We start from the raw sequence: 25053 nt of genomic DNA, 5'->3' as shown, positions 1-25053 counted from the left end.
TCATTGATTATAATGTGAATATAAATGATTAAATGTATAATTGTCAGTAATATGGTGATAAATACTTGTGTATGTTTAGAGAGTGAAAAAAATGTCAACACAAATATGAAATATAAAGAAATATTGAGGATACATTTAAAGGTTTTCTTTGGATTTCCTGTACTAAGTTGTGTGTGGTGTGTGTATTTGAGTGACTGGTAAGATTGGTAAGTTAGCTGAATGTATGTTTCACAAGCAGTGCAAGGCTTGTTGACAGGATGAGTACATGTGTGGCTCTGACATGATCATGAATGCACTAGTTTTAAGAGATTCTTGACCGAGAGGTTGATGGGACATACATCAAACTGAAGGAAAAGTTGGTAAAGATCAAAGACTTAACTGCAGAATCCCCACAGGTGTATAGCTAAGACCATACAACACTGCCTTTCTCCTCAAGAAACCAATGTGTCCAAGATTGAATCTGCAACCTTTTGGCTACAAGCTGAACACTTTATAATGAGAAAGGAAAAAATAGTATTTTAGCAATTAACATTGAAAAGTACTTAGGCAAAAGAAAGAAATTGAAACTTTAAATAAGGTTGGTGTAAAGCTTTTTGAAGTTCAGGAGGGATCAAAGTTATTGATTAGAACTAAAGGCGTATAAGGAGGCAAGTGCAAGAGCAATTTGACAGGGTTTTGTTAACTGAGTTGACTGTGCCATGGCAGCATGATGACACTCTTGCACGGAGAAAATAAAAGGAGGAGAGAGAGAGAGAGAGAGGAGAGAGAGAGAGAGAGAGTGTGTGTGTGTGCTAACACACTGGTGACATCGTAGTCACAAGTTACGAGTAACACTACTCGTAAAAAAAAGTAAATAAATAAAAATAAATAAATAAATAACATAGCTAAACAGCTTATACTTTATTTCATGTTATTTTCCTCTCTCTCCAAACAACGAGGAAGAAAAATTCTGACATACATCTGAAGTCGATTTCAAAGGTTTTCGCAAGCTACAACTTCCTCATCTTGTATTTTTTTCTAGTAATGCCTTAGTATCACATTATCCTGCCTATAATTCTAACAAAACAAGGTATATCTATTATTAGCGTAAGCACCTTTCCGTGTGATGTGACTTGTATGGGACGCTGTTATTTATTCGAAAAAAAAATATATAAACTATTGTATTGATAGTTTGATAATACATTAATTTGAAGTATATATATATATATATATATATATATATATATATATATATATATATATATATATATATATATATATATATATATATATATATATATATATATATATATTTTTTTTTTTTTAGAATTTGAAGTGTTGATGTACTATAAATACTGATTTTTTTTTTTTTTTTATAATTCTACATACACATATTTTACTTATTACCTCAGCTCCCAAAGTTTGAAAATACGTGAATTTTGTAGTAGATTTTTTAATCTGAAAATTTTGCGTATTGTAAATAAAGAAACCTTAAATGTACAAATATCACAAACTTGATATCGGCATTAACAATTATGGTCCGGCGGTCTCTGTTAGTCCTCGCTGTCCGTGTAAACATGGCGGATTACGACCTCACGTCCAAACTGGGACCCTTCCTGGACCGCCACTTGGTCTTTCCCCTTGATGGAATTCTTATCCGTCAAAGGAGTAAGTACACTTATCGTCACTGGATTCATGAAATAAGGTTGTGGTCGTAGTAGAGTGGAAGGGGGGGGTGGGCACGGGCTGGTCTGGCTGCTCTCACCACCACCATCACCGCCTGGGAATAAAGCAATAAGGTGGATTTTCTAGATCTCCACGTCTTCCATAATACCCATAGAACTTTTGAATACCCGCATATCGGTGGTGCATATCAGCCAGTAGGTTGTGAAGCAAGGGTGGTGGTGTGTGTGTGTGTGTGTCCCCGGTGCATGTTTGTGGTGGGAGTGGCGAATCCAGAATGTGTGTGGTGCAATGTGGTGGCAATGCCAGCTAGGGAGGGTTCATCCCCAACGGACCATTGACAACTCGAACCACAATATTGGATAAACTCGGACCAGATCTTGGAACAAAAGATAACTAAAACTTTAAAACAATAAAATTAACGCATCCAAGAAGTTGTTTGCAATTCATTATTAACATAAAGACATAAAATAACAAGGTTAAAAGAAAATTAAGATTAAAATGTATTAATTGAAAAATAAAATTACAAAAGATTTAAAAACAATAAAATTTACACAGCCAAGAAATTGTATGTAGTTTATTACTAACAAACCTAAAATTACACAAAACATCATCACATTGCATGGACCTGTGAATGCTAAACGGCTGCGTGATGGGCCGCCTCACAACTTCCATCAACACCATTTTTTATTTATTTTTTTTTTTTATTTAGCAAGTAACATTAGTGTCGGTGAGCCACACATAAGATAACTCAGCTTTCTGTATTATATATTTGTTTATTTATTTATATATTTTTTTTTTTCAATATTCTCAGTAGTAATTACTTATCTAGAATAGAAACCACTGAATAATTGTGTATGATTAGATATGCCCACAGGACACACACACACACACACACACACACCACACACACACACACACACACACACACACACACACACACACACACACACACACTGTCTGTTAATTAAGTGCATTCATAACTGAAGAATCTAAGAGGTGGGAACCAGCTTATGATAGCCTTTGTATTTTTGATGTGTTGTATCCTACAAATACTGGAACCTTACCTATTCCAATGTATGTGCTGCCTTTCCAAGTACCATTCATGTTAAACTTTCAAAATTAATGCATATGTGTTTATTTATTTATTTATTTATTTATTTATTTATTTATTTATTTATTTATTTATTTATTTTATTTTTTTGCATTGTCATTATTTATTTAGTTTTCTAACATCAATGTTGGTTTTGCAAAATCATGACATGACTGCAGAAAAACTGTTGGTTATTATAAAACATATGTACTTTTAGCTTTTCTTTGGTTGTGACCAAACTGTAATTGTATGCGCCTAAGTTTGATTTGAGAATCTCTCCGTCAGATCTATGATGAGACTGACCTGCAGCGTGCCAAGCTGGAGCTTCTGTCAAGCACCAACATGGTAGACTTTGCCATGGACATCCACAAGTCCCTCTACCCAGACCCAGGTGGTGCCTGCTGAACTGCCCGAGCGGAGGTCACGGGTTGTTTCTGAACTTAAGCGCCTGCAGGTAAGCTGACAAGAAATAACATTTTAGCTATTATGTATCCTTAGTATTTATGATATATTGAATGTATAATTGCCAACAAGCTGAGCAGTTGGGAAAATAAATAGGTAAATTGATAATAGTTTACACATTGACTGTAGAACTTGACTGTAGAACTGCCAATTCTGATACTGTCATGTGGCCAAGATTTTCAGCATTGGCCTTCAAAGCTTCAGATCTCTCTCTCTCTCTCTCTCTCTCTCTCTCTCTCTCTCTCTGCTCTCCTCTCTCTCTCTCTCTCTCTCTCTCTCTCTCTCTCTCTCTCTCTCTCTCTCTCTCTCTCTCTCTCTCTCTCTCTCTCCTCTCTCTCTCTCTCTCTCTCTCTGCTCTCTCTCTCTCTCTCTCTCTCTTATTATACCAATTAAATTTTTAGGTATGCAAAGTAACAGTGAATCATTCCACCCCCAGACAGAGACAGAGCCTATCTTCAAGATCTTCAGTGACAATGAGGTTCAGAAGCAGCTGCAGAATTCTCGGGACCACCGCACCCTGATGCAGTTCCTCATAGACAACCACGATGTAAGTCACCATCTCATCTCAGGTTGCAGAGTTATGACTAAATAAATCTTTAATATGCACTAATGATTTGTGAAAAGCTAGGATTAAGAGGAGCAGCAACATAGATTCTGTTGTGTGAGTTTTGTTACTGTATAGGCCATGTAAGTTGATGTCAAGTTATTTTCTGTGATGGATACTTTATGTTATTATGTCATCTTTGGATGATCTGTAATGTCAGATCAGCTCGGATTTCATTTGAGGTAAAGTCAGTTAGAAATATCCACAGGTTATGAAATATCATTTATGCATTTTCTGTTCTCAGTTCCGGCCAGAAATGCTGGACACCCTTTACTCCTTCGCCAAGTTCCAGTATGAGTGTGGCAACTATTCTGGTGCTGCGGATTACCTGTACCTCCACCGTGGCTTGGTGCCAATCAGCGACAAGGTACTGCACTTTATCCCACTAAGTAGAATACCTGTTGGTTTGTCTATACAAATCTCTGGTGTGTGTGTGTGTGTGTGTGTGTGTGTGTGTGTGTGTGTGTGTGTGTGTGTGTGTGTGTGTGTGTGTGTGTGTGTGTGTGTGTTAAGCCAGCCTCTTTTTCATTTACCTAATGATTCAACACTTCCATCAGCTTGTGATTTAGATGTGTGGGAAGTAACTTACCTCACATGCACTGCATTTAATATTGGAGTGGGAGTTTTATCTCTGTAAGCTTACTGCCCATTTCAGTTTCACATCATTGTAGGGGATTTTAAAGTATGAGTTCCTGTTAAAATAGAATTGTTTACATTGAAGGCAGAACCAAACACATCTTTGTGAAACATCTTGTGACTTACCACTTCTTTACTATGTTTAAAGGAAGTACAAAATTAGCACTAAAAATGTAAATGCACTTTAATGGAATTCAAGTAAAATATGCTGTGTTAATATACTCTAAAACAAAATTCAAAATAATGACACATTGGCACTTACAACACCAGCCTATTACACACCAGATTTTAATAATAATAATAATAATAATAATAATAATAATATTTGGTTTATTAATCTTGCAGTCTTACAGCTCAAAAGCCAAATGTTACAGACTTATATACTAACATACATACTACATCTTAAATATACATTTAACCCTAAGGAAATATCTTACGATTTGTTACTGTGGCTGCCAGATGGCACCTGTCAACCTAGTAGACTAGGCCCAGGTTGTTCAGGCCACCTCATATTTTTTTTATTCAGAGTTTGTTTCCCCTACCTATCATCGGATCACAACTTCTGACTTACACCAGGTATCTAATCACTGCTAGGTAAACAGGGGCTACACTACAAAGACTTTTGACTTTTGACCTGACCCAGGGCCTCCTGTGTGTGAGTCAGGCACGCTAACCACTGCGCTGCCATGCTGTGATTTTGAGATGTTATAGCTGCATCTCAGTTCTTTGAAAGTCTCTAGTGCAGAAATATATAGATGCAAAAGAGCAGTGGGAAGAATTTAGACTGGAAAAGTTCTGCATGAAAAAAAGAGCCTAGGGATGTGATGTCATGACCTCTTCAGTTTTTTTTTGGAATTTATTCTGGTCTTGTTATAAGTGGATCATTTTCTTTCCCAAAAATGACCAGCCCATCTCCTATATTCCATGAGTATGGCACCCTTTAAACCTTTTAACCACAACTAGATTTTAGAAATAAATTCTTCGACTAAGTGTGTTCAGTCATGGATAATTTTTGTTTTCACCAGAACTTCCTGAATGGCTTGTGGGGAAAGCTTGCTTCAGAGATCCTGACTCAAAATTGGGAGAATGCCCTTGAAGATCTGAATCGCCTCAAAGAGTTCATTGAGAGCAACATGACCACCTCGCCCCTCCAGGCACTTCAGCAACGCACTTGGCTCATCCACTGGTCACTCTTTGTATTCTTCAATCATCCCAAAGGTAGTAAATTGATGTAGTGCCATGGAATTATCAATAATTAGTCTGACCTTGTTTTAAAAGCTTTTAGCAGCTAAAAGAAGTCCATCAAATATAGTACAAATTCCAGAGTTAAATTTTTCTGGTGTTATTCTTGACTAATCAGTATTATTATTACACTAACAAAATTAATGGTTTTTCCTTATCTCTAGGCCGGGAACTGATCATCGAAATGTTCTTGTATCAGCAGCCATATCTCAATGCAATACAGACCATGTGTCCCCATGTACTGCGATACTTGGCAACTGCTGTGGTCATCAACAAGAACAGCAGGAGGGCAGCCATGAAGGTTAGTCTCAATTTTTTAATTAATTTATGGAAAGGCATGATATTAATATAGTCATCCTTATCTTTTGAACATGCTTGCTACACTTAGCAGAATGAGCTGTGGGAAATACCTAAATGAAGGTGGATTAATAGGACTGACTCCTCTCTAACTTTATTTGATGTTTCCTTTCTGACCATTTTGTTGCTGCTGTGGTAGGCAGTCACTGTTCTCTCAAGTCTGTTGATATTAGTTTTCCAGAGGATTATGTTCTTTTATTCATCAGTGATCTCATCTCTATCAGACTCATTGTCTTACCCAATCATATGCTGGTGATACCAATCTGCACAAGTCCATATCTATTCCTAAACATTCTGTCCGTCAGGAATTGAACAGTTCACACAGGGCTTTCTTCTTCCAGGACTTGGTGAAAGTGATCCAGCAGGAGAGCTACACCTACAAGGACCCCATCACAGAGTTCCTGGCTCACCTTTATGTTGACTTTGACTTTGATGCAGCCCAAGAGAAACTACAGCAGTGTGCTGCTGTATTGGAAAATGACTTCTTTTTAGTGGCTTGTCAGAATGACTTCATTGAAAATGCTCGACTCATGATCTTTGAGCTTTTCTGCAGAATCCACCAGTGCATCAGTATAAAGTGAGTGATTGAGGGTGGGATGGAGCTTATTCATCACTGATATACATCTACAAACAGATGAGTAGGATGTCTGAAATCATTGTAGAATCATGGAATGGTATGGAAACAAGCTTGTGGATAATTGGCTGTTATGTTCTCTCTTCCCCTTCACTCAGTTGCAACAGATGGATTATTGAAAACAGTTCTTAAGAAGATAAAAAGAATTTTTAGTAAGGAATGATGTTACATAGTCACTTACATTTTTCAGAGGCTTTATAGTGATCTTGTCACTGTAGGATGTCATAACCAGTTTTTTTATTTATTATTACTTCCATCATAGACTGGCATTTGTGTTCCTTACATAAACAGCTTTTGTTTTATTCCTGTTAGTAGGATCATCATTAATCCACTTACTATGTTGATCTTGTGTTGATCTCTTATAAAAAAAATATTTCCAAGAAGTAGTATCACATGCCAGTGTTCCATTACAGCATGCTGGCTGATAAGCTCAACATGAGCCCAAAGGAAGCTGAACGCTGGATAGTCAACCTGATTAGACAAGCCAAACTTGATGCAAAGATAGACTCCCAGCAGGGCCATGTGGTGATGGGAACTCAGGCTGTCTCTCCATACCAGCAACTTATTGAGAAAACTAAGACTCTCAGCTTCCGCACACAGATGCTTGCCATCAATGTTGAGAAGAAGGCAACAGCGAGATACAGTGAGGTGAGTGCTGGCAGGTACTTAAGTATATCTCTCTCTCTCTCTCTCTCTCTCTCTCTCTCTCTCTCTCTCTCTCTCTCTCTCTCTCTCTCTCTCTCTCTCTCTCTCTCTCTCTCTCTCTCTCTCTCTCTCTCTCTCTCTCTCTCTCTCTCTCTCTCTCTCTCTCTCTCTCTCTCTCTCTCTCTCTCTCTCTCTCTCTCTCCTTTCATTCATTCTCTGGAGGATGTTATACAAATATATAGAATTGTAGTAGTGAGTCATGAGATGGTGATGGAGTAGTGGAGGAGAGTATGAAATAGAGGATGGGGATAAGAATGGGATAGAAGGATGAATAGGGAGTGATAGGGGAGGAGGAGAGGTTTCACTGCCTACATCAGAGGCAGATCCATCCATCCAGTGACATCTTGATAATGAGGTCAGGTGTTACCTACATGGAGACGTGTATACAGGTAAAAATAGTTTCTTTATTGTGAAACCAAGTTTGCTACATGAGACCAGAAATTGTAAACAGATACCAAAGACACTTAGAGAAGAACAGTGCTTTATAGATGATAATTTGACGTGGAAATTGGGCCTCTTACATTTTAAGATTTGTTGAAACATTCATAATACTTTTATTGTATTCCAGGGTCCAAGCTGGGCTGTTGCAAGTTAATATTTACATTTATACGGCCAGACTCCTTCAGCTACCATATCCAAGACCTACAGTTTATATAATGACAAGGTATGAAATAAAGAGCTGGAAAGTAAACATATTGTATTAAAGAATACCCTAATTAATCACAATTTTTCTTAGAAATAACTTCTGATTTGGATATATTGCTCATTATTGACAGTTCTGTTAAACTGAAAATACTTGACTTTGATAGAACTGAGAGGTATGCATTGCAGAATGAAGAAGCTGGGATTGCTAATGTCAACCAAACAGTAGAACTCTAGAAAATTATTCATTAATAACAGGCAAAATGAAGACCCCAACACAATCAGTGAACTTTTGAAGTACGCAGAGTAAACATTGCATGAGGCAAAGCAGGTGATGCTATTTTTTTGTGGAGGAGGGGAGGAGGAAGTTGTAGCATGCCGCACAAAAATGCAAACTTGCTCAGCACGAGAGCTTGGAAATGTCACAACTCACTCGCAAGGAAACACCCGAGACTTAAAATAATGTAAGCTAAGGAACTTTTTTCCCCCTTCATCATGGAAGTGTTCACGAGTATGCTAAGTGCAATGCTTGATTCAGACAAGTTGAATACACAAGCAGAATTCCAGTATTATTCAACAGCTGACCATGTACTAAATTTCATTAATATAGTAGTGAAAAAAAAAAAAATAAATAAAAAGCTGGATACATTTAAACTCTTCAAATATAGAAAAAAGTAGCTTGTTACTAGCCAGGAAAGAATGAAAGAGTGAAGAGGAAATTAACTGACCATGGTCTGTTGGACCGTTTATTTATTTATTTATTATATCTATTTTATTATATCATTACTTTTTTTTTTTATTAGGCGCGAGGGTGAGACTCATACATACAGTAGGATAAAATAATGACAAGAACAGAGAAATTTGCAGTTTGCATTAAGAGAGTTGTGGCTTGATTGCTTGTAAAGGTAGGCTGTCGCCAGTGGACCGGTGGAGAGTTGGTTGAATGTCCATCATTTGGGGGTAAGCCTCCCACAGAAAGTCATGTGTTGGTGTGTTTGTTGTGAGAAAGTCCCTTTATTGTCAAAATAGGCAACAATTCCCTATATTGCTTAGTTCTCTTAAGTTTTCACAGCTACCTCTTACGGGTGGGGGGCCATTAGGGCAATGATCATCATCATGAGACCAAAAAAAAAGAAAAAAAAAGTTATAGAATTTTTGTTTCACTCTTCCAATGACACGCATGCTTGTCTTGATAGTAAAGCTAACATTCGAATCAGTTACTGTTATTTTGTATCATTTTGAAGAAATTTCATGTGCTGAAAGCAAAATGATGTAATAAATCTCTCAGACTGTTAGAACATAAGTCATCTGGTAACTTGACTGCTTCCGCCCCCATAAAAAAAGAAAAGAAAAAAAAAAAGAAAAGTCAGTGTTCATTTTACATAAGCACATGCACCGCCTCTTGCATATGTTTCAAACGGTAAGTTCAGCTAACATACAGTTTTCCATACTACATGGAATTGGTGGAGCCACACCACAGACGTGATTGGTTGATGAAGTCACGTCGACACTTATGATCGGAGGCTGTTCCACAAGCAACGTCCTCTGGGAAGTTACTCAAACGAAACAGCGTCTTTAACAAGAACTTGCGAGTTAAATGATATGAAGAAGTCTGATTATTTAATTATTAGAATATAACCCAACACTTCCTTCTTTTTCCTAGATCTTTAGTTATTCGAAACTGTTTATTCACAGAAGATTGTCCTAGTGCATTACTCAAAAGGATCCCCATTCAAGTAGGTCAAGTCTGTTCTCTCGTCTTTAAACCTCTTATGTCACCCCATACATGCATATTCTAGCACTCCGGTAGTTTTGCAACCCATCTTTACCTGACAGGCATCTTCAGTTAATTGTAGCAGTATTTACCATCAGTCTTTGAGTGCCATGCCTTCTCCATTTCTTGACTTTAGTAAGGTTTTCTTAGACATTTACTAAAAAAAAGGTATATAGTACAAAACGTATTCTACCTGTTAGAATTTTTTTCCGCCCAAAATAAGCCTTTTCTTTATGGTTCATTTTGACCTGAAAGCATGCAATGACTGAAAGAAAAGAAAGATTGTAAATCGTTCACGAGAGAGAGAGAGAGAGAGAGAGAGAGAGAGAGAGAGAGAGAGAGAGAGAGTACGCACCCAAGCACAAAACTCCCACTCCCGTCATGGTGAGCTTTTGAAGGTCGAAGCTGCTACTGCCTGCCCTGGTTATGAGTGGAAAGAGCAGAAAAGTCAATTTCGCTGTAGAAAGTTGACTCATTCAGTTCCAATCCCACTGAAGTGTGTGTGTGTGTGTGTGTGTGTATAGGGAAGAGAAAGGCCGGTCCCTCCCTGCGTGTGGTTCATTCAGCGCCGGAGCGTCATGCAGGAGAGTCATACAATAGGTCTCGTCTTGGCGCCACTGGACAATAATTTCAGTGAGTTTTGGTTCCCCCCCCTTCTCTCTCTTTTTCTGTATATTGTGCAGTTAAAGTGAAGACACTTTTAGGTATACGTGTCAAAGAAACTCAATAAACTTTCCAGGAACTATTTGATTCGTGCAGTTCATCTGGGAAATTTACAAAAAAAAAAGCTTTATACTCTGCTGTGCTCGCTTCTCTGGGTGCGCCCCAACATGCGCAGAGAAGCCTGAAGCCATACCACGTCTCACTGCCACAAGAAGGTAAGTCATTGGCTCAAAGTATTCAGAAACACTTTGCTCTCTCATCACGACTATTTCCAAAGGCCACAAGTTCTCAAGAGCGTTTTTCCAGTTCATAATGTAGAAATCTTGTAAATTTGTCACCAGAAGCATTAAAAAAAAAAAAAAATCCTTAAAACAATGTAACTTCTTTAACTAGAGCCTCTTGGAAGTAGTGGAAGTGCGGCGCAGAAGTGATTCAGAATATGGTCCATTGACTCACTAGTTTTAAGTTATAAAAGTTTTGGTATCAACAACATTACTGACGGGCAAAGAGGGAGGAAACATCCATTCATATATTTATTTCATTACTTAGTTATTATTATTATTATTATTATTATTATTATTATTATTATTATTATCATTATTTTTAAGTTTCATTTTTCGGTTGTCTTTGTTTTGTTTATGTCAAACGATTAAAAGTTGTTCTAATGCGATGCTATTATAAATTTGCCTCACTCTAGCACGATTTTTTTCTATAGTTGTTGTTGTTGTTGTTGTTGTTGTTGTTCTTGTTGTTGTTGTTGTTACAGTGAAACAGATAATTTCATTCATCTGAAAAAAAAAAATCCATTGTGATCTGTTAGGGTCACGTGTTCAGTTGAGACATTCTTAAAAGTTACTAAACACTGCACGTGGCGGCAGCAGAGTTCAGCAGATGGTGTCAAGGAAGACTGAGGAGAGAGAGAGAGAGAGAGAGAGAGAGAGAGAGAGAGAGAGAGAGAGAGAGAGAGAGAGAGAGAGAGAGAGAGAGAGAGAGAGAGAGAGAGAGAGAGAACAAAATATCGCTATGTATAAGGAGCAAACGCCAGAAATTCACCAATTATCAAATTTGTTAAGAAAGGTCATCTTTGACATCTGCTGCAAGATTGCGCTTCATGATCATGTATAGTTATGTTGCATGTCATTACTCATTAGTAATCATCAGTGCGATCACCAGTGGCCTCAAGGGAATATTCTCTCTCTCTCTCTCTCTCTCTCTCTCTCTCTCTCTCTCTCTCTCTCTCTCTCTCGATTGGGGCGCCGGAAATAAAAAAAAAAATCCATTACCGCTATTATTGCCCTCAGCGGCGACGCACCTTTCTTATTTTTGCTATTTGCGTTCCTCAATAAGATTTCTGTGAAATTTTAAAACGGCCAGTGATCGTGTCATCTTAATTTGAGGCGTGACATGTGTTAGTCAGTCCGCTGTGTAAGAGAAAAAAACTGTTCACTCATTTTCTCACACCATTTCTTGGCGATTGACAGACAAATTTTCCGGTTTTTCTTGGTTTATAGTATCTTGGAGAGAGAGAGAGAGAGAGAGAGAGAGAGAGAGAGAGAGAGAGAGAGAGAGAGAGAGAGAGAGAGAGAGAACTTTTTGGGTCTGAAAAAAAAATAATAAAAAATAAAAAAAATAAATAAAATTGTAACGTAACACTTGTACTGTGACTTCTGAGAGAGAGAGAGAGAGAGAGAGAGAGAGAGAGAGAGAGAGAGAGAGATGGACCCACGCCGTCAAACAGACCAAGGTTGTCACGGTGCCGCTGAATCGCCCTTGATCATCTGCACAATTTGAGGTTCTCGCCTACTTTTGCTGGAATCAGAGATGATCGAAATCTAAACAACATCTTACGTGGGAACTGTTGCTTTGCTGATCTGTGTGAAGAGAGCTGGCACCACTGCTGCGGAACACTACAACTACCAATTATCAAGTGTTATTGTCTCCTATAGGTAGCACTATTAGGTATCTCTCTCTCTCTCTCTCTCTCTCTCTCTCTCTCTCTCTCTCTCTCTCTCTCTCTCTCTCTCTCTCTCTCTCTCTCTCTCTCTCTCTCTCCTACAAGCTGACAATGATAAAAGAAAAGAAAAACACACTACTTATCAAAGACAATAATACTCCATGGTTGGTATTTGTATTTTTTTTTTTTTTTTTCGCAGCAGGGGTGCCAATTTTTTTCTTCACGAGCATCAAGTGTGTGTGCGTGCATGTGTGTGTGTGTGTGTGTGTGTGTGTGTGTGTGTGTGTGTTTCGCTGTCTCCCCTTCCCCTGGTGTAGAGGCAACGTTCCATGTGGTGGAGTGGAGCGTGGTAATGTGGAGCGTGACGAAGATGGGGTGTGTGCCGCGGTGGTGGTGGTCAGGGAGGTGCGAGGCGTGTGATGAACAGTGTGTGTGTGTGTGTGTGTGTGTGTGTGTGTGATAGCAAAGTGTCGGCTGTGAGCTCATTATTTACTTCCGCAGTATTACTGTTCTTGGTCAAAACAGTGTAGCATGAGTTTGATATCACCATTCTTTCTCCGTAGATAATGTGCTCATTTCACACATTCTGTGTTTTCTTTGACAGGACACGAGTAGTTCAGTTTAACAAATATTTAAATATTAATGTTTTGTTTACCTCATGGCACCAACAACAGCGTAAAGATACAGTAATCTGATATATATGTCCATGGGATTGTGTCTGACCTTGGATCTTGCGCTCTGAATGCCCCTCAATTATTTACACCCACCACCAATCCGTCTCAAGCCAGCCTTAAAGCTTTTCCTGTAGGAAGTGCAACAACTGGCGATCGAGCGTCAGTCGGTGGAAGGCATCGCTGTCCTGTTACTATAACGGCGCTGGATATCAAACCGCTGAGCAACACCGGTGTGACTCTGTTTAATTTCTATTACACAAGAGACGTTCATGCAATTCTCCATCAGAACATGCGTAAAATTCCATTGTTCTCTTCCTCCTCCCCTTTCTTCCAAACTACGTAACGAATACTAAACCAAAAACATATATAGTTTATGTAAAACACTCATGTTACTTTGAACGAAGTTCACACACACACACACACACACACACACACACACACAGCACGCGTGAGTGAACAACACACACGCACTCTCGTTACCACATGAGTGAACGACGTTTTACACACACACACACACACACACAGGGGGACAGACAGCCACACGGTAAGTGGGCGACAAGGTGGTTGACTGACACGACCCATATCCCAAGATGGCGGTGCTTAACTTGACATAGTTGTGGTGATGGTGTTAATGCATACTTAACTGGTGATAGCAAGCGCGGTGATGGTGATGAAAGCTGAATCGGCGGTGGAGGGGAGAGGAGTGAGAGTCCAGGCAGGTAGACTGAAGACAGTTATTCCTCCTGGTCGTCCCTCCAGCGGCGTGGGTCCACACAACAATGGTCACGCGCCTCCAGTGTGCGGGGCTGCCGTGGGCTGTGCTAGACTGTTAGTACTCTTTATCAGAGGCACAAGATGACGCATGGGTATTCGATGGAAGAGAAGGGGGATTTCTTCTAGTGGTGACTGTCTTGTCTCATAACTGTTTCTCCACTTGCTGGTTGAATGACCCTTCAACCATTTCAATACTAGTGTTTGCCTCATCCTTCCATAATCATAAATCGCCCTGAGACACTCTCCAGCCGCCACTTCTTAATATTGCACTGGCTAGAAACTAAAACATATATTCTTGAAACCCCTCCTTTATTGCTGGTGCTTTTAAAGACTTTTGTATAGAGCTTTTGGTGGTGCCAGTTGTTCTATATCGTGGTGAAAGGGTTAAGGAGATCCGCGTATCTGTTCTATGAATATATCCCCAATTTTGAAATTTATTTCAAAAGAAAAGTAGCCACATTGCATGCTCGCGACAATAACCTTGTTGTTGAGTCGCCTTGTCATGGAACTCTGTACGAATATTACTGTTTGAATCACGATTTTCGTATTGCAACATGGAATATACTGCTCAGTCATTCATTGCAGGGGCGGCACAATGGTGTCGAGGCACCTCGCTGTTGCTGTGCTTCTTCTACTGGAGGTTCGTCCTGTCCCTGCCAATCTCTTCGCACTGTCAGGTAGAGCTGAGGCCAGTCTTATGAACATCACCAAGGAAGCACCCGGATGGCAGACTAAGAGCGACCATGTGGATGACATCCTCCTGGGCAGGTCAAGACCCTTCGTGCCCTTCAACAGCTTGACCTTTTCTAATGACTCTTCATCCCCGTCCTCCTCATTCACATGGGTGCCCCCTAATATGGAGAGCATAAGACAGAAAATTGCCAACAGCAAACTGGCAGGCAAAAAGCCAGGCAATCTCAAACCAGTGGCTGCAACACCAACACCTGCTGCGATGACGAAGTCCACGCCTCCTCCGCGTCCCTCCTCGCTGATAGGACTGACCAACTACTCTCGCCCCGATATGCCTCACCAAAGTTGGGATAACATGGGTATTGTCGACCAGACTCACTTACCCTCTCCTCAAGCCACTCACAGCGTCTTCAGTAATTCAGGCATGAGGACACCTGCCAGTATTGGATCTAGCAGCAGCAAGCGGCCGCCGCCCACAACTACAGCGACGCCAACACTGTACACCTGGAGCACTGTTTCAGATAACGAGGTGACGAAAACACCTCCACCCGTCAGGCCGCCTCACATGTCCATTCTCTACACCATGAAGCCTTCCTCTTTCGCTGTTAGTCTGCCCTCAGTGGTTATCGGTGTAGGGCGCCCATCGTCACCTAGGCCATTTTTCTCCGTCAGGCCTTCCTCCTCCCCAGCCAGACCCTCATACGTGTCGTCAAGCCCTTCGATTACGTTGCCTCTGTCCATCACGCTCTCTCCACCAACCAGGGCCCCTCCACCACCAACCAGAGCCTCTCCTCCACCACCAACCAGGGCCTCTCCTCCACCACCAACCAGGGCCTCTCCTCCACCACCAACCAGGGCCCCTCCACCACTACCAACCAGGGCCCCTCCACCACTAACCAGGGCCCCTCCACCATCAACAACCAGGGCCCCTCCTCCACTACCAACCAGACCTCCTTCTCCACCACCAACAACCAGGACCCCTCCTCCACCAACCACTATCCCTCCTCCACCACCAACCAGATTCTTTCCACCACCACCACCACCACCACCACCAACCAAAGTCCCTCCAGCACCACCAACCAGAGCCCCTCCACCATCACTAACCAAACCACCACCACCACCGCCCAGACCCCGTCCACCACCAACCAGACGCTCATCACCATCAGCTAGACCTCCACCACCATCAACCAGACTCCCTCCACCACCCAGACCCCGTCCATCACCAATCAGACCTTCACCACCACCAACCAGACTTCCACCACCAACACCGCCACCCAGACAACGTCCACCACCAACCACTCCTCCACTACCACCAACCAGACTCCCTCCACCACCACCACCAGCCAGACCCCTTCCACCAACTACTACCCCACCAGCAGTTGCATCCACATTACCCCCAATCAGGCCAGCTTCCCAAGCCACACAGTCCCCAGCCCTCGTCCCTGCAGTCACGTGGTTTCCCCTGCCTCAGGTGTTCACTCTTCCCAGCACCACGCCACCGGTCTCCTATGCACAGGGAATTGTAACCTGGTTCCCCCCTTACACCAAACTCTCCCAGGCCAATAGCAGCCACACGGCAGCCACTTCTGAACCAGGTTCATTCTCTGTAGCCTCATCCTTCCCCTCCACTCCTCCTGCACCAGTTTCGTTAAAATTAAGCCAGCCTCCAGGATCAAAATACCAAGTTAGGCCTCATGCGAGACCTGGAAGTCTGCGCCCCTCTATCATAACGTGGCGGCCGAGTTATGAACCGATTATTGTCAAGCAGCCTTCCACCACAGCCCACAGTGGCGACCTCCTCGTCACCTTCACTCCCAGACCACACGGCGCCGTGCAGGAAGATACAACACTCTCCCCGGCCACTTCCTCCTCCAAGCTGCCTCCATTAAAATCCTCTGCCGCCTCACTTGTCAACAACTATCCATTTAGAATCAAGACGCAATGGAACGCATTCTCACACGGGTCAACGCCTCGCCCTCCCATCAGGCTGACCGAGACTCCTGAGGCTGCCACACCAACACCTGCTTCCCTTGCCGTGTTGCATGCCAGCGCTCAAACAGAGATGCAAAACACAAAGAAAGAAGGCCCACAGACACAAATCACTCAACCTTCGTCACACCCATTACCAGGTGCGGTCACGATCCCTCCTGGAGACAGTCAAGTTCTCCAGCAGGTCCTCAAGGACATGACGGGTGAGGAGGAAACAGTCATGGTGAAAAAAACTTCTTCCTCTCCACAAATGACGCAGCGTCCGAGTGTGAGCTCCCGTCCACCCGCAGGATTTCTGGCGGGAGGATTTGTGGTGAAGAGGAATGTGTCAGGCGTCACGAATCAAGGAGTAGAGGTGCGGCCCGAAAAACAGGGTGCTGTGAATTCTTTTAGTGGTATATCGTCTTTGTCGCGACCTACATCAACACCAGTAGCCACCACCACCACCACCACCACCACTAATGCTACTGCTCAAACCAGTCCAGCTGTAAATCCTGATTTAACTTTTCAGTCTTCCACTTCAGCAACTACAGCAACTAATAGCCTCCCGTCCACTCCTTACTGGTACGCATCCCCCTCCGGCGCCACTCATCCACTGGCACCATCCACCAAGCTGCCTCCTTTACACCACACCCACACACCGGTCTTTGCGTCACCAGGGGCCCCACATCCTGGGATCCCCGCGGGAGGTTACCAGAGCATGCCACACCACCACCTCCACGCTCCGCCCACCGCTCAAGAAGGTAACGTCTTCTATGACTTTGAGTACAACCTTTACGATGACGAGTTAAGTGAGTACTACGCTGCTTACGATACTGCCGGGGATGAGCATGGACACAACATGACGGGCGTCGTGCCTCCTCCTCAGAGTTTTGGTATTTCTCTGCCACAGTTTCCTAACCTTCAGATCCTCACTTGGCCTTACACTGTTGCTCCAACTCCGACGCCTCATTTGCCTCTCCAGACACCCTCTTCAATCACTTCTGGACCAGACATGGACGACTTTGACATTGTGACTGAGACACATTCTTACCAAGACGTCACCACTCCTCAATATCCTTCAAAGGCCACACCTCCACAGCCTCCATGGCCACCTATCCTTCCCTTTCTTCATCACCCGCATCCAGACTTGCTCCAGTCTTTTGCCTTAACCTCTATGCCTTTTTATTCTGACTCAATAAACGGATTCGATGGTGACCATCCCTCACATTCAGATCAGCTGCCAGGTGATGGTGGTGGTGGCGGTGCCGGCCATACCGGGCATCACGACACAATGGCGGCCCACCAACTAGCACTACCTTTACCACGTCCATCACTTGGTGAAGCTTTAACCAGTGCAGCCGGTGCCGCTCAGTACCCTCAACAGTTGACCTCACTGGACACTGGTACCACTAATGGACTCGGCGCCCTGCTGCAGTACCTCCCACAGGACTCTTTACTAGATGTAATAGACGCTATACAGGACCAGACCAACAACGCCCCACACGTGCCACCCTCACAGCCTCTCCACCACAGCCCGCACACCAGCCCCGTCTCTGACTACATCTTGCAGAGTTTCGGGATCCTAGATGTCCATCACTCGACAGAGGTGCCTCCTTCCATCCCTGCCAGTACTCCCCTGGTCACACGGCGTCCACCGACCATCTATGCTCCAGCCGTGACAAGTGGCGGGTTCCTGGGTCGTCCCAGGCCACAGGGGCACAAAGAAATGCTGCCGCCCCCTCATCTGAGCACCTTCCCCCCCTTCGAGCCTGCATACTCCAGCTACCTCAACCAGATCACCAACGAGGCGGCAGTGACTCCCCATCTTCATCCTGTCAGTAGCGTAACGGAAAAGACCACCACCACCACTTCCTCTTACTCACACGCAGTCGTCACCCCTATACCAGCCTATATCCCCGTTTCGCCTCCTACTGTGCCTCCTGCTCTACCACACGGCCTCTCCACCTTGTCGAGTGCCACACCAAACGGGAATGAAGCCAGTAGTGTTCGTGTGAATGTTGCTGGCGGAAATGGAGGTGGACGAGGCGGCAATAATAATAATAATAATAATAATAATAATAATAATAATAATAATAATAACAATAATCGCCGTAATAGTAATAATAACAGAGGTATTGAACCGGTGACGAGTCCTGTCTCCTTCACGCTGACAAACACTACATCTTCCTCCCCGGTAGTCTCCAGCACACCACCACCACCACCACCTCCTCCTCCCTCAACACCCCTACCACTCTCTCCCTCTCCACTACCATACACACCATACATTTCTTTCCTCCCTCCTTCTCACACAAACTTTTCATCTAATTACATGTCTTCTCCCTATCACCTCTCTCCCCTTCCTCCTCTGTACACCGGTCCCATGTCGCCACCCTTGTCGCCCTCTCCATTTGGCCTCTCATACCACCCTTCAGTCGATGCTAATATATCTCCTTCTTTTATATTTCCTCCTCCTCCTCCTACTCCTCCTCTTCCAACTCTTGCTTCAACTACTAACGAAAACAAAAAAGTAACTCATAAATTACACACTTACGACATTGCCTCTTCCGTCATTCCCAGTCCAACAATTGAAAGCAGTGAAGCGCCAGCAGCCCATAACCTCCACGCCCCGCCCTTGTTGGTGAGGGTGTGGGGGCTGGTGGAAGGGCGGCCTGTCCTGGTGGATCAAGTGCCGGTGCGTGAGCCCGTGTTTCCGTCGTCTTCTTCCCCCCTTGGTGTCGAGGCGTATGCTAAATTGCTGCCCGGACTGCTCACCGAGGCAGTTGCGGATGTAAGAAATTCCGCTTTTCCCCGTTCTGCCCGTCGTGCCAAACGCTTTGTTCCTGACAGCTGCTGCCCTCCTCTGGCTTCAGCTGGATGGCAACAGCGTGATGGGGCACAGCCAACACAGCTCTCAAAGCCTCCGTCTTCTCCTCTGACGGACAGTTTCAGCACGACTCGCGTGATCGATCTGTTGGTTCCCTCTCGTGGCCTCGCCAGTAGTGACCCGCATGCCAACAGAGGGAAAAGTGCCTCAGTTTTCAGTATTCGATATCCAGTGAATTTAGATTTCCAAGGAAAGCCGACATCAGGTTTGATGGCACTGCTTTCATCATCTGAGACACCACCAAGGCTTACAGAGGTCAGGACCACGATGAGGTCACCAGCAACACTCCTACAACAGTCTGTACCCAAAGGTGGAAAAAATAAGTCTCAAAGGTTCTACGCCCCTTCCAGTAGCCCTAGCAGATGGCCTCAAAAGACTGACATCTCACCAGTTATATACTTCGGAGGTGTTGGCAACCCCACGTATAACCATCTGCCGCTGTCGGTGGGAATGAAAATAAAGGAGGGAGAGCTCGCCCGCCTCCAACTCCTTGCCCACGTAACGGACTACTTAAAAAATTCTCACTCTCCAAATTATTCTTCCTTCCAGTCAGCCTCAGCCATTCCTGTCAGCGGCGGCCAGCACTTTGGCGGCCCCAGAGATGACAGTCCTTCTGAACATTCTTGGGTTAGTGCAGTGCACCCACTGCCCGGAAACGCTGCTTACCACGAATCAACCTCCAAGTTGTTTTCGGAGGGCCTGACAGACGTAAATTCATTGTTGTCTAACATGATTGGCAGTTCTCGCCGTCAACCCTTCCACTCTCATCCCTTACCAGCAGCGCTGCCCACCCTCAACACCTTGTGGGAAGGTCTCCAGCGCCATGCGATGACCAGTGCCAAGGTACCTCCGGACTACCAAAGTAATCAGGGTCTTCCTAGTCACAGACACCCTTCTGCCCATAATTCTGTGTTGAGTTACCGAGACCCACATCCCGGGCACTTCAAGCCCGCCGTTCCCCTCGGCCAGTTTTCAATCCATCCTTCATCTTCCAGCAGTTTCAGAACCACAAATCTCCAGGACCTTGACATTTTGCGTGGGCAAATGACACAATCATACATACATACATACATTCACTAGCCCATCAGAACACGGACGGGGATCTGCCTTGCCAGCGAAGGGGACGAGGTAAGATGCTTTGGGAACTTTGCATGTGCCAGCTCACGGTATAGCGGCCAACGCGCACACACACACGCACGCACACACACACACACACACACACACACACACACACACACACACACACACACACACACACACACACACACACACACACACACACATCCCATGGGATGATCACCTGCACTGAGCAGAACTCTAGAGACCTTGTGATAGAAAAAGACACAGCAGTCAACTATACAAGTAACTTTGTCCACAATGCACAGCCTGAGTAGCAACAGGAAAATTTGCACTTCAGAGGAGGAGAAGTGTTACAACATCTGTAGATTTTGCTTTTTTCATGCATGAATGAAATATCAGAATTTCGTTCGTAATTCACTGAAGTCACGTTTCAGTAAGGCGAAGATAATTACGGGAGGATTTTAAAGATTTCATATGCATGACATTCAGCGGATTTCTGTTCAAAGGTGAGAATTTTATTTGCATTTCTTTTAAAATTCTCAAGATTATAAGCTGGAGTATTGCGTTAATACCGTTATTGATTTATTACGAGCATTCATCTCCCTGGTACAGAAAAAAAATAATCATAATCAGAAAAGAAAATAGTCCTACTAGTGTTCAGGAAAAAAAAAATAATAATAATAATAATAACAGGTAATAGTATAAATGTAAGGTTTCCCATGTGATCATGCCTTGCATCCTTACATGGCTGGTGGGTCTTGCAGGTCCCGGCGTCACGGCAGCAGGCATGAGCGGCACTCACCCGGAGCAGGAGCCTCACGTCCTGGTGAAGGTGTGGAGTGCAGAGGGCGGCCGCTTCACTTTGGTGTCCAGCAGCCGCGTGCCTTCCCATGCCCTGGCCTCCAACAACATCCCCGACCTGCAGCCCACATCACCCCCGCCACCACTGCTCTTCCCTCACTACACTTTCCAATACCCGAAAACACACTCCACCTCTCCTCACTCCATCTCTCCTGAGAGCGGCTCCCCAGGCCCGCTTCCCCACCCTGCCTTTACTTTCCCTTTGGTTCCATCCATCTTTCCTCCACGCCCTAGCCCTCTGCCCACACGCCTCTCATACACCACCCATACTCAACAAGGCACCAAGGACGCCCTTACGCACACCCCTCTTGTTTATGATTCCCTCAACACGAAGGAGCTACTGGAAGTCCTTAAATTGAAGCTACTGACGCAAGACTCCTCTCAGACTCATCCACAGGATCATGATCACCCTTGGCATCTTGATAGTGGCGTCACGCAGTCCCCAGTTATGCCCTCAACAATCAGGCAGGAAGCGGAGATTATGGAACAACCAGCCCAAGACCCACCACCTCATGGAAGCGTAAGCGACCCTCCTCATCTGGGCGACCCACTAAACCAAGCAGACTTTCTCCACAATCCCGTGTTTATCGTGGGAGTTAATGACTCTTTCTCTGAAAGCCACCTATCAATTCCACCTTTATCATCATCCACAAACGACACACTTGATTATTCCTACCACGAGACCTACCACTACTTCACCACCATCCCTGACCATCCTCCCCGGTCTCCGTCATCCCCAAGCCATCACTCAGGAATCCAACAATATGCACCACTGTATTCTGGACTGCTGCCACAAACACTGCAACACTTACCTCTCGCCGTCACAAATACCACGAGTTTGGATTCCTTTCAACTGGTTTCCCAGTACTCCTCTTTACTTCAAGACTCAAACTTTTATGAACCACAAAATTTCACCTTGGCGACGGGTCCTCCTACCTCGTCCCCACCTAGTAGTCCCCACCACACACCGCAACCAGTCTCCGTGCCTCCTCCAACCACTGGGGAGAGTTCCTCAAGCCCTGGCCTCACACTTCCAATTTCAAATCTTCTCGAAAACTCGATCTTGCTTAGCAACATCCTAGAAGAGCTGCTACAGGATCTGTCACATTCCAACAGTACACTCGGCCATCAAGAGACTTTGCCTCTCGAAGATGAGAGTGTTTCTTTGACGAACGACGTGCAACACCTGAAGGACCACTCCCCTCCACCCTCAGCCACGCCAGTATCCCACCAGACACTGATCAACCCACTCCTTCCGCCTCTCCTTCCCATTTTACTCGGACATAGTTTTTCCCCTGAGAGTTTCACCAGCGCTCCTCAGAACACTTCCTCAGGGACGCATTACAAAGTACCGCCCACAACTTCTGACATTTTTCTTCCGCCAAAACACAACATTGTGGCAGCCATGAAGGAGAGGCCACTTTCCTCAGCCACAGCCACAGACGACGCCTATTCACTCCCACATTTTTCTCCAGGGTCGGCCATTGCCACCAACATCTCCACTGCTCCAGGCGACACCAGCACCACCACCGCTCCCATCAATGCTTTGACCAGTGGTCTCCCTAATGATTCTGTGACGACTGAGTCCACAAGTCCTCCTCAAGTATCCACCTCCCATCCAGTAATATCTGCCCAATTTCTGAAGGACTCAAACAACTTGAAGGAGAGCAGTTTGTTCTTCCCTGATTGGACAGATAAATTGAATATTAAGCAGACTTCGTATCATGAGTCTCACACGCCCTCTCACCGCCAGCCTTCAAAGTATGTCACACCCTCCTCCGTCTCCCTCCACGCCTCCATTGCTTCATCTCCAGAATTATTTGAGGTTTTGACGAACCTTCAACACAGTCTACGCTCTCCTACCATGCCCGTCCGTCCACATCTCTCCAATCTAACAGAAAAAAATGAGTTTGATGATTTTCCAGCATATCTTGCTAATAACTTCATGAACCATACTTCGTTTCCTTCTATAGGACAGCACCTCACACCACCTGACGCTGATGGGATGGAAAGCGAGCACCAAGCCGGACTCAGTTCATGGACGTCCTTAGGGTCCAGCTCCGGAGAGCCTGCATGGCAAGACCTGCTCCAGCCATCCTACCTCGAGGCATTCTTCGCCGATCTGGACATGGAAGACCCTCACATTAGAAGGATCCTTCGCACGTTAGCGTTGATTTACATCTTTGCTATCAATCCACACCTCCACATTCTAAATTTGCAGGACAACCACCACGAGTCCCTCTCCTCTGCCCAAGTCTCCACGTCTCAGCTGTCTCTAAACACTGAGCCTGTCATCCTTAATTCTTTCAGTCCAGGGCAGGGAGGAGATGAACCTGTGCTTCTCAATGAGGTCCTTATGCCACATTCCATACTCCAGAAAGATGACTTCCCTTCATCGCATCAGGTGGAAGTCACGTCATCATCAGCATCGCTCAAGGATGATAATTTTCTTTCGAGAATCGAGCCCATAGCTCCGGTTGGCACCCCTGCATCCTCTGGGTCCTCAGGAGCAACCACAGAGAAGAGCCACATGGATGAGTGCCTCAAGAAGAGTTGGTGTGCCCTTGGGATGGCACTCACGATGGCAGCAGGAACGACGAGCGCAGTGGCAGTGCCACTGATGGTGCCACTACTGGGCCGTCGACGGAGGAAGCTGACATTCGCACCTCTCTCCAGCAGTAGCCCACACCTTCCTCCCCGCCTCTCACTTGCTGCTAAAATTGATTCCCGTCTACGACGGAGCCCAAAGACAATGCTGGCTGCCATCCTTCGTCGAATGGCTTTCCACAATCACCAGAACAGTGTCAGTTCTGTGGCTTCTATTGGTGGCGGTGGCAACAGCCGCCAGGAAAGTGATAGTGGTGTGGTGCACCACAGATTAAAGGCGCCGTCTGTAACCACGTCAGTCAGCTCCACTGATAAAGTTTTCAGTCATTCCAAGTCTTTCATTTCTGCCTCTCAACCGAGTGGCCTCGAGGAAGTGGATAATGCACGCAGCTTCTGAGTTTCCCTCCACCAAAGAGAAAAGCTTGTTCCCTTTGTCACAAATTCTCTGCATGTGTTTCATAATGAAAACAAAACTGGATAGGAAATTGTTCTTTAAATGGAGTATGTGACTGTCCAGGAAGCATGGGCGGCACGAGGCAGTGGAGGTGGACAGCCACGTCGATGTCACTGTCATGACTCTAAAGAGGTTCAGGCTGCACTTGCTTTACAATCAATCCTGACTTATGTCTGATACATTGGATTACACAAGGACTCATTCTATGGTTTGCAGCGGCATACATCTATCCAGGTCCGGATGTACACACACACACACACACACACACACACACACACACACACACACACACACACACGCACACACACACACACACACACACACACACACACACACACACACACACACACACACACACACACACACATATATATATATATATATATATATATATATATATATATATATATATATATATATATATATATATATATATATATATATATATATATATATATATATATATATATATATATATATATATATATATATATAAACCCGGGGACCTTGCTTACCTTGGAATCGCTGTGTTTGTCACGACAAATGAACAATAAAACTATTTACTCAAGAGCTGATGAGTTAGCTTTCTCTTTTGTTTTATTTATTCATTTATTTATTCATTTATTTATT

At 44.2% G+C, this 25053-nt stretch overlaps 2 protein-coding genes across 4 annotated transcripts; both read left to right on the top strand.

Annotated features, from left to right (window-relative positions):
* Positions 1 to 1512: 1512 nt before the first annotated feature.
* On the top strand, positions 1513 to 8086 carry LOC135094494 (eukaryotic translation initiation factor 3 subunit E-like). The gene is given in 11 exon segments (XM_063994642.1): positions 1513 to 1613; positions 1615 to 1647; positions 3041 to 3148; positions 3150 to 3209; positions 3654 to 3764; positions 4066 to 4188; positions 5483 to 5675; positions 5864 to 6000; positions 6398 to 6633; positions 7104 to 7338; positions 7964 to 8086. Coding segments are annotated over 11 exon segments (1362 nt in total). The 5' UTR covers positions 1513 to 1514; the 3' UTR covers positions 7991 to 8086.
* A 2045-nt stretch (positions 8087 to 10131) lies between these two features.
* LOC135094485 (mucin-2-like) lies at positions 10132 to 24784 on the top strand. Of its 3 annotated transcripts, XM_063994632.1 has the most exons (4): positions 10132 to 10444; positions 10551 to 10689; positions 14462 to 17298; positions 21266 to 24784. In XM_063994632.1, the coding sequence occupies exons 3-4, from the start codon at positions 14472 to 14474 to the stop codon at positions 24364 to 24366; spliced, it is 5928 nt and encodes a 1975-aa protein (XP_063850702.1). In that variant the 5' UTR covers positions 10132 to 10444; positions 10551 to 10689; positions 14462 to 14471; the 3' UTR covers positions 24367 to 24784. The 3 variants fall into 3 exon arrangements, with proteins under 3 accessions (XP_063850702.1, XP_063850684.1, XP_063850691.1); XM_063994614.1 differs by lacking the exon at positions 21266 to 24784 and having other exon boundaries at positions 14462 to 21146; XM_063994621.1 differs by lacking the exons at positions 10132 to 10444; positions 21266 to 24784 and having other exon boundaries at positions 10465 to 10689; positions 14462 to 21146.
* The last annotated feature ends 269 nt before the right edge of the window (positions 24785 to 25053 follow it).

Source organism: Scylla paramamosain, chromosome 3 (genome assembly GCF_035594125.1).
Source record: "Scylla paramamosain isolate STU-SP2022 chromosome 3, ASM3559412v1, whole genome shotgun sequence".
Classification (NCBI taxonomy): Eukaryota; Metazoa; Arthropoda; class Malacostraca; order Decapoda; family Portunidae; genus Scylla; species Scylla paramamosain.
This window is presented reverse-complemented; position numbering and strand designations above follow the sequence as displayed.